Source organism: Xenopus laevis, chromosome 6L (genome assembly GCF_017654675.1).
Source record: "Xenopus laevis strain J_2021 chromosome 6L, Xenopus_laevis_v10.1, whole genome shotgun sequence".
NCBI lineage: Eukaryota > Metazoa > Chordata > Amphibia > Anura > Pipidae > Xenopus > Xenopus laevis.
The window spans coordinates 111088891-111099467 of NC_054381.1; the positions used below are offsets into that span (position 1 = coordinate 111088891).

A 10577-nucleotide genomic window follows, 5' to 3' on the forward strand; every position below is an offset into this window, starting at 1 on the left:
CCCTACACTAAAACCGAGCCTGCACCAAGTCACAGCAGCAATTCCCACTAGCAAATGAACACACTTCACGCCAAAATAAATCCCACGTTCCCACACACAGAGCCCTGTCTCTCACCCGCCATCTTGTGCCTGGGGCCGCGCCGCTACATGGAGTCTCCAGTCAGTGCAGAGCCCACCTTGCCAGCGTGGGGTGTGTTGGCGAGGGCTGCGCTACAGGCTACAATATCTCGGCCTTGTTGTTGCTTTCAGGCGGCTCCCCCCGGATCACACATCACACACTTCAGTCGAAAACAGTCGCGCCACCTCTTCCTGTGTGCAGAACACTCACTCACACATACACACTGAGTACATCCTCTTCCCGGCACTAACCTTGTGATACGCAGCGCCTCCTCTTCCTGTCGCACTCTCCTTGCCTTATGTGCTTCTGTGGCACCGTACACTTCCTCACAGGCAACGACTCCGTCTCTCCCAGGGTTGCTAGGTCTACATTTTCCAAACCAGCCCAAATCAGCTACAAACCAGCCCAAAACTAGCCAAGAGGCACTTCAAAAGTAGCCCATAAATAGCACATTTGCAGTGAAAAAAAAAAAAAAATCTAAAAAATAAATATATGTCCTACCCCAAGTGTGCTCCCCTGAAAAGTTGCGCTCCAGGCTGTTTCAGTGTTGGAAATCCCGCCCGTCGTGCTTACCTTAAGATCTCCAACGGGAGTCCAGGGGCCTAGCGCAGAGAGTGTAATTGCGCTTTCTGCACTAGAAAAGCTGAATTTCCGGTTTAAAAACTGGAAATTTGGCTCTTAAAGTTACAAGGAGCGGCTTTTTGCGGGAGATGCCGCCAGGTGCGCTCCGCCAATGAGGCGAGCTGAGGCACTCGCCTCAGGCAGCAACGCCCGGTAAGTTTCCAGGGGCGGCAAAAAGCCGAATTTCCGTCTTTGAAGTTGGAAATTCGTCTTTACTAGGGCGAGAGAGTGCAGTTGCGCTCTCCGCACTAGTGTTCCTGTGAGGGGAGGGGTGGCATTCAGGGGCGTAACAATAGAGGAAGCAGACCCTGCGGCTGCAGGAGGGCCCAGAAGGTATAGGGGCCCCACGAGGCTCTAATTCATATACAAATTCAATAAAACTTGGTAAAACAAGTCAATCTCTAGACATTTTTGGGGCCTATAAAATTATTTGCTGTGGGGCCCAGTGATATTTAGTTACACCACTGGCGGCATTTAAGGAGCCGCCTCAAGATCTGGCTGTGTCTGCTTAAAGGACCTGTAAAGCCCAAACATGAATTATCTTTAAAAAAGCAGCCGTGTTACTAAAAGTCTGCTGGTGTGTTACATTTTCCTCTGTGTGCTTTCTTGTAGCAGCTCTGTTGATCCGTTTCCTCTGATAGTGTAGAGTAGGAGAAGCGTTTTTCCCAGCATGCCTATCTTCCCATTGCGACTCACGACCTGGATCATGCGCAGTTCCTCTCTGTAGTACTGCTGAGCATGCGCTGAGCGCTGAGCGTTGATGACGCGCGGGGTCAAGTGAAGAGGGGGAAAAAATTGGCGCATGCGCAGTGTGGGGCAGCCGCGGGGGAAGTGACGTCGGCGCTTCTAAAATGGCGCCGGCTAACGCATGAAGAAAGGTAGAGCTTGCGAGGCAGATTACTAAGTAATGGATGGCAATGCAGAAGCGGAAATATAGCGGTTCAGGAGGCACATGTGGGGTAAACATTTTGAATACATTACCATGTCAAACCTTTCCTTCTCCTTTAAGAATTGTCGCTGGATGCCGCCTGAGGCAAGGTACTCACCTTGCCTCATGGCAGGAACGCCCCTGCACCCTGAAGTCTGTCTGCTGGGACTAGTTGAGGATCTGCTCCCCCTAAATAGAACCCGTTCACTCATGAGGACACTGTTATATTATGCGAAAAAGGTGGTGATTATGGGCTGAATGGGGAAAGATCCTCCAATTTTGAATGTTTGGGTCAATTGGTAAATAAAGTGCTACCCTCTATTAAACTCACTTACGTGGCCCGGGGCTGCCCAACCAAGTTCGATAAAATATGGAGCCCATGGTTAGATGACCCAGGGCTGGAGATCAGATGCTACCAATGTGCCCTTAACTCAGGTCTGATACGATGCCATATAATGTTATTTTGTGACACCAAAATATGATTGTACTACTTTACTGTACGAACCATGTTATGTCTTGTCTTATTTTTTGTTTCTTCCCTTGTATCCCCTTCCCTTGAAAAGCAAAACTAAAAATCTATAAAAAAATAAATAAAAAAAATTAAAATTTTCACTGATTTGCAAATACTAAACAACAAAAACTACAAAACTACCACTGCAACATGCATTTGGAGACACAGGCTTGGCACATTATGACAACACTTTGGCTGGTTTACAAAGTACACACCAGACAAAGGCCCAAAAAGTAGCCCAAATCCGTGGCTAGTTTGTACTTTCAAAACCTGCCTTGGCTTTAAATTAGTAGCCCAATTTGGCTGGAAACCTGCCAACCTGGCAACCCTGGTCTATCCTCATGGCTCTGCCCTATGTTCACGTGTCTCCTAATATACTTACATTAACTGTGTTTACTAATCCAAATCTTATGTGCTAAATCATTGTAGGACTGCTTTTATCTTACAGCACAGAGAGCATCATATGGTACAGCCCTATATGTGTACAGGGGAAATAGATGACAATCAATATATAAACTATATTGGGGCAGTGTCAAGAGTCGTAATTCTACTGCAGCTAAAGAGTAGCTGGTTGAGCATACATAGTGAATTCTCCTTAAAGGAACAATAATATAAAAAAATAAAAGTGTTTTAAAGTAATAAAAATATAATGCAGTGTTGCCCTGCACTGGTAAAACTGTGCCTCAGAAACCCTATTATTGTTTATACAAATAACCTGCTGTGTAGCAATGGGGCAGCCATTCAAAGGATAAAAGGTTCAGGTTACACAGCAGATAGGATATAAGGTATGTAGAACATAATGGTGTTATCTGTTATCCACTATTTAACCTGTGCCATATGGCCTTTTTTCTACCTTCTAGCTTGTTTATATGAACTATAGTTGTGTTTCTGAAGTAAACAGATCAGTTTTACCAGTGCAGGGCAACACTACAGAAAACACTTTTATTTTTTGGTGTTACTGTTCCTTTAAAGGAGAAGGAAACCCTTTTGGTGCAAACAAACCCCCCCCCTGTAGGCCCCCCTCCCTCTTCCCCTCGGCCTACCTCCCCCCCCCCGGGCAAATGCACCTAACTTGTTAGTCACCCCTCCATGCAGGTCCTCCGATTTTTTTTTCGGAAACTTTGTGACTTTCGGCGCCAAATACAGGAAGAAGAGGATGAAGATGGCGCCCGTGATCTCGGCAAAAGAGGACCTGCATGCATGGGTGACTAACAAGTTAAGGGCATTTGCCCGGGGGGAGGACGTAGGCCGGGCGGAGGAGGAAGGGGGGCCTACGGGGGGGAGGGGTTTTGCGCCAAAAGGGTTTCCTTCTTTAAGGGGTCTATGCATAACAAGAATGCAAAAAGTGGAACTATGTATCTGTCCGGATCTAATCTTGTGATCGAATTGTTAAATTACATATTTATATATGGGCCTTGTGGGGCAATGGTTGCCAAACTGTACGTATAGTGGTGTAACTAGATCAGGGGTAGGCAACCTGAGGCTCCGGAGCCTCATGCGGCTCTTCATCCCGCTTGCTGTGGCAGGTCGGCTATACAGCCCTCTCACCTGATGGCGGCTGCTTGAGTGTGTGACCGGGGGAAAATTAACGGTTAGCTAACCGCAGTCGCACACTCAGAAAGCCGCCAGCACATGCGAGGGCTGTATAGACGTCCCAGGAGGCAAGACCGAGCCGCAGCAAGACGATTCATCATGGTCCTTACCTCAGTCACAAAACAATAGAGGGAAGATCAGCAATGAACTTTTAGCATTTAATAGGGCTATTCGGTGTTTAATTTATTTCAAAGTAGGCCTACACATACACACTGCACTTCTGTTTGTTGTATTCTGTTGTTGTAACAGTTAAAATTGAAAAAAGGTTAAAACTTTTAAAAGTTTATAATCTGTTTTATATTTTGCGGCTCCAGACTATTTTTCTTTAGTGGAAGAGGGGGCAAAATGGCTCTTTTGATAGTAAAGGTTGCTGACCCCTGAACTAGATGTTACTAGGCATCACAGCAAATTCAATTTAGGGCCCCAAAACATTGATAAATTGAGTATTTATCAAGATATCAATTGCTCATCAATGGATTGCTGGAAATAATAATGCATATTTCTTTAGCAAAAGCGTATCCCCAATATTTGTAGCAGTAGGCTTACCTTCAAAAGGTCTTACTGCACACACTGCTAATTCATCAAACATCAACAGGTGAAGGAAGCCACAAAATGCAGAACGCTGCTGCTTAGTATTTTATTGTACACATTTGAATATTGAGTATTTGAAGGGATGTGCGGTTTAAGAGACTAATCTAGCATCGCCATGTGCAATGCCATGTGTTGACTGGAGTGGTGTAAAGCTTCTATACATTCTATTCATTCTATGCAAAATGGCAAAGGTTAAATAGAACTGTTTTCCAGGTTTGGGCTAAGTCCACTGGTTTATTTGAAAGCATATTTTAAGGCTACAGTGTACAATGATGCTCTAGAGTAGACAATTCATTACTTTTATTCAGTTTATTCCTGTTTCAGCACAATTATGGTCCCAACCTTTATAATGCTCTTTGGGCTGATTGGAAACAAATCCCACCAATAAACCCACCAATGTTCCAACATTAAGTGGAAAACCTTCCCAGAAGAAAAGAGGCTTTTTTAGCAGCAAAAGTGGAATCAACTTCATATTATTACCCATAGTTTGGGAATGGGACCTTGGACAGGCAAGTGTCCAGATACATTGGGTTATATGGTCTTTTACATGATTTTCCTCACAAGGTTTGCACAAGGGGTGGTCTTAAACTGAATCAGCAACCTGCAATATGCCAAATGAAGCTCAGTTGTGTGCAATCAAAAGTGGTTGGCCTCAGATCAAATGCATAGATCATAGCAGTCCTTAGCTGATGGGAGTATTTCTCTGCCCCAATCGATATTGGAACATGGGCCAGTAGCCCTATTTTATTAGGAACCCCTAGTGATTCTCGTTGCTAACCTTAGCTCCAGCACTCCTCTTCTTTAAAAATCTACTAGCCTGGCGCCACACTACCTTTACCAATATATAGGCATAATCAGGAATATGTCATTCTGCCACCTTACTATCTTGAAGCTATAACTACAGGTTAAGGTCACAACATGGACCCCTGAGATTAGTTAGTAACTTTTTATGATACCCTCACCCACTCCATCTAAACTTTTAGCCTCGGTTGTTGAATATAGAAAGGAATCCTGATATTTTAATTCTTAATCCACTTTGTTTCCATAGTTCTGTGAAAATGAAGGCAGCCTTGAATTAAAGCAGAATTAAAGCCTAACTAAAGAGAATAGAACTATCACAACATAAGCCTGATTAGTACTTAACAATGGCATAACTACCGGGGGAGCAGGGGGTGCAATTGAGCCACTGCCCGCACCCCCTCAGGGCCCCCCGGCAGCTCTCGCGCCACTGACTTCAGGTGATTCCGGGCGGATTCCGGCGTATTAAGGGGGGTGGGTGGCCCGGCTGCACGTCCCGTGCCAGGGCCCGCCCCCCTCTAGTTACGTTGCTGGTACTTAATTCAGATAATTACTACATGGCAGCTCTGAAACCAGTGCAATTAGCACCAGAATTTAATAATCAGCCCGGTAGCATCAGCTTATATTACAGACAAACCTCATTGTATGCTTAATAATTGGTGCAACCTCTAAGCTTAGCTTCCCAACAGCTGCTCAGAGCCCACTGAGCATGTGAGTGTCGCAGATAATTTCCAAGATGATGACCCCCTGTGACAAGTTTGAAGTTCTGGATCATTGCTGCTATTGAGATTCTGAAACTTTAGGCTGGTACAATAAGTTCAGTATGTAAAATATGGCATTTTAACCATATTCATTTTGAGGGGTTTAGTTCTCCTTTAAGGATTTTATGCAAAGGTCTATGCAGTCAAATTTCATGCACCTACCCCTATCTGCCTAAAAACCCTTAAACCCCTGCACTTAAAGTATCAACTTGGACTTGTTTATACATTCATGAAAAATAGATGTAGATTTTCTATTTTAATGAACATGACATAAAAAGCTATATTCACCTGCTGTAGTTATAAAATAACAAATGAATATATGAAAGTACAATAGAAAAATCTGAGAAATTAGAGATCTGAAACATCTCAGTGTAAATGGACTGGAACAGATGCCTGTGGTTACTGCAATAATAATATGAGTGTGTTGGAGGAAAGGAAGTCTTCAGGAATAATATGAGATTTCCAACACTAATACCAGAATGTAATTAATATGACTCTGTTGCTGACATGAAAAAGAACTGGAAAAATATTAAGCACCCTGTTGTAACCATAGAAAGTTCTTGCAATGTAATTGAATGTTAAACAAACAAAAAAAAGTAAAGTGATCCACTTTAAAATCAGAGCAAGGCTAGAGGAATGAGCAACAAAGCCAACTATAATAAATTAGCAAAGAATCATTGAGGCAGATTCACTAAAGGGTGAAGTGGCCGTCGACAGTAAAAATTCGCCAGAAATCCCATCCGCAGGGACAACGCCAATTCACTAACAGGCCTAGAGGACATCGCTAGTGTTCATTCGCACCCTATCAGTGCGAATGAACGACTTTTCGCTCTGGCGAACATTTTTTTTCGCTACAAATTCACTGAGATGCAAATTTTACTGAACGTTGTTTACTTTGCCACCTCGGACCAGGTGAAGTGAAAAAACGAAGCTACATCTTCCTCAATCGTATGCAGTGACATCATATCCTGTATACTGGAAATTCATTAAAGTGTTAACAAACACTGGTGACTTTTCATTTTTTAAAGCAGAATTGCCTTCAAAAGTAGTAACTATTAAAGATTTATTTTTACTAATAAAGACGTCCATACCACTTTTATGTACCTGCCCCAAATTGACCTAAGCGTAAGAGTACTAGCGAAGTTTCGCTAGGCAGAAATTAACTCTAGAGAAAATTCTCTATGAAATGCTTGCACAGCCAAAGTGACTCTAGCAAAAATTCACAGTGTCTGACTGCTGAGGCACAACTTTGTATTTTAGTGAATTAGCGTAGTGGTACTGAATTTGCACCTGCTGAAATGGTGTGAAGTGTGACGAAGAGGTCGCTGGCGAAAATTCACCCTTTAGTGAATTTACCCCATTGTGATACCACCCCCTTGCTAGTCTTTCAACTGATATATTTACTTGTGATATTGATTAGCCAATAAGGATATATTTTTTGTGGGTTTGGACAAAAGTTTTAACAGCCTATTAAAGTACAAAATGGGTATAATAGCTTCATTTTTATTGAACCCATATTTGGGCAGATATTGGTTGATGACTGACTTGGCTACTCTTTGCAGGTATTGATTGGGCAGGTTTTATTAGCCAGGGTCTGTGCTATTTGTACCTGATTTTCACAATGCCCACTTGATCTCATCATTAGTTTAAATCCAAGTGAGTGACCAGACAAATGTTCTTCTTTCTGCCCTCAACTAATAAGAAAATCTAACTGTGTTTGACCTGCTTTATTTTCTATTGTCTATATTTTTTTATATATTTGAAAACACTAAATATTCTAATGTTGGAGCATACAGGGCAATCATTGTTGCCACAAAAAAAATGCTATTTATCCATACCCTCAAGCCCGAACTGGCAATCTGTGGATTCTGGCAAATGCCATAGAGACTTCTGTAAGATGCCATAGAAAGTCACTATTTAGTGGCCTGGGGGGGGCGCTATTTGGACATCTGTATACTTGAAATGCCAAGACACAGGTTGGGTGGGTTCAGGTTGAAATTCTGCCAACCATTGTGGGTTAGGGTTGGTTGCAGGTCAGACTGAGAAGTACACTCTGCCGCTGCTCCTGCTCCTGAAGATTCCCAGTCTTGGAACCAGAGCCGCGCACACAAGTAGTGTACAGAGTGAGATGACATGGGTCTGTGTTAGATGTGGGTTCTACTATTGCAACATTTTGCGGGTTAGGGTCGGATGTGGGTCAAGCTTTTGCAGGTTAGGGTCGAGTGCAGGTTAAGGTTTTGCGGGTTAGAGCTTGGTGTGGGTTAAGGTTTTGCTGGTTATCGTTTGGTGCGGGTTAAGGTTTTGCTGGTTAGTCAGGTGGGGGTTGAATTGTTCCTGACCCGCACATCACTAGTGGGTGCCTCCATTTATAAGAATGCACCAAACCAGATTTATTTTGGGAAGTCTTAGTGCTACTGTGTCTCTACGTTTGTGAGAATTTATTTGTATTTTTTTCCCCTCAAGTTAATTTGTCTATTAAATTCAAGTTGTCTTATAGAATTTGCAGGGTAACATGATTTCTCTAAAATAACATTTGCAAGTTCTGTTGTGCAATTTCCTTCTGTTCCTAAATAAAAGTGCCAGATCATTGGTTTCATCCTTGAACAAATGGGAACTTAAAATGTTATAGTGCCTTTTTTTTTACTTTAACAAATAAATGCATTTTATACAATGAAATATCCACACCGCCATAAAAACAAAGCTGTCATAATCTGTGATTTGTATACTATTATTTATATTTTGCATGTCACTTTTACATATTTATAGCTAAATAATTCTTACTTGTAGTGATTCTTTCTGTCAGATATATTCTACAGAAATAAGTCAGAACTGGATCAGTCAAGGAACATGACTTGCCATAAGAGAGAGAGCAATAGTAGGGTTACCTTACCACATCACTTGAAAATTCAGACACATCTAGAAAATTCAGACACATCTAGAAAATCCAACCACTAGGGCTGCACTGACTGCAATTTAAAAGGGGTTTCCACCTTTAAATTAATTTTTTAATATGACATAGAGAGTGATATCTGAGACAATTTGGTTTTCATTTTTTATTATTTGTGGTTTTTGGGTTATTTAGCTTTTTGTTCAGCAGCTCTACAGTTTGCAATTTCAGCAATTTGGTTGGGGTCCAAATTCCCTACCAACTGTGCACTGATTTGAATAAGAGACTGGAATATGAATGAAGAGAGGGGCTGACTAGAAAGATGAGTTCTACAAAGTAGCAAAAGCAATACATTTGTAGCCTTACAAAGCATTTGTTTTTTAGATGGGGTCAGTGACCCCCATTTGAAAGCTTGGAAAGAGACAGAAGACAAATAATTAATAAAAATATAAAATACCAAGGCCAATTGAAAAGTTGTTTAGAATCAGCCATTCTGTAAAATACTAAAAGGTTACATAGTGATAGGCAAATCTGACCCGTCTCACTTCTTCGAAAATTTGCCAGAATGCATTGAAGTCTAGGGGTGACAATTTTTTTTGACGCATGACAAATCTTTGACGCAAAACAATTTTTTTCACCCATTGGAGTCTATGGGCATAATTTTCGCAGCGAAACTTGGCGAAAAATTTCACTCATCGCTAGGTGAAACTATAATTTAAATTTAAATCATTGCAGCCCTACAACATGCATTTATTAGATGTGTCCTTGAATTCTTTTGCGGACACTTATATTGTACTCTTCTCTTAGTAATGGGGACTCCCCTCCGCAGTCTTGGCTCCGCTCCACACTGCTTTGAATAAGATGTATCCATAAACCATGAAGTGTTAGGGTTACCATGTGAAAATTCAGGGACATGTCTAAAATAATGCATGTTGCAGGCCTGTGCTGATTGCATTTAAAGGGATACTGTCATGGGAAATGTTTTTCAAAATGCACCAGTTAATATTGCTGCTCCAGCAGAATTCTGCACTGAAATCCGTTTCTCAAATGAGCAAACAGATTTATTTATATTTAATTTTGAAAACTGACATGGAGCTGGACATATTGTCAGTTTCCCAGGTGCCCCCAGTCATGTGACTTGTGCTCTGATAAACTTCAGTCACTCTTTACTGCAAGTTGGAGTGATATAACCCCCTCCCTCCCCCCCAGCAGCTTAAAGCTGGCCATAGACGCAAAGATCTGATCGTACGAATCAAGGATTTCAGAACGTCTGGGCAGAGTCCCGGCATTTTTTGTCCAGCGGAGATCGGTCGTTTGGTCAATCGGACAGGTTAAAAGATTTCTGTCGGCTGCGGGTAATATCTCTGCATGTATTGCCGATCGTATGATTTTCAGAGGGAGACTGTCACTAGCTTTGGTCGGACATAACTTTCGTACGATTGCTGTCAGGGGCAGAACATCGGCTGATCTGTTCTTTTACTACTTTATATGATCGGAATGGTTAGTGGCAGGTCGGGAGATGGGAAAGTCCGATTGTACGATGATTCGTACAATTGGATCTTTGTGTCTATGGCCAGCTTAACAACAGGACAATGGGAAGATAATCAGATAGCAGCTCCCTAATACATGATAACGGATCCCTGGTAGATCTGAGAACAGCACTCAATAGTAAAATCCAGGTCCCACTATGACACATTCAGTTACATTGAGTAGGAGAAACAACAGCCTGCCAGAAATCAATTTCACCCTAAAGTGGGGGTTCTTTCTGA

The 10577-nt window shown here is 42.2% G+C and overlaps 1 protein-coding gene across 4 annotated transcripts in view; it reads right to left on the reverse strand.

The window, feature by feature from the left end:
• The window catches only part of ppp4r1.L (protein phosphatase 4 regulatory subunit 1 L homeolog), a 30621-nt gene extending 29835 nt beyond the window's left edge, over nt 1-786 (reverse strand). For 2 of the 4 annotated variants that reach the window (XM_018267891.2, XM_018267889.2), the window contains exon 1: nt 116-363. In XM_018267891.2, the coding sequence (XP_018123380.1) occupies nt 116-122 (7 nt within the window). In that variant the 5' untranslated portion in view covers nt 123-363. The other 2 variants (XM_018267892.2, XM_041566363.1) reach the window with 2 other exon arrangements.
• Between the last annotated feature and the right edge of the window lie 9791 nt (nt 787-10577).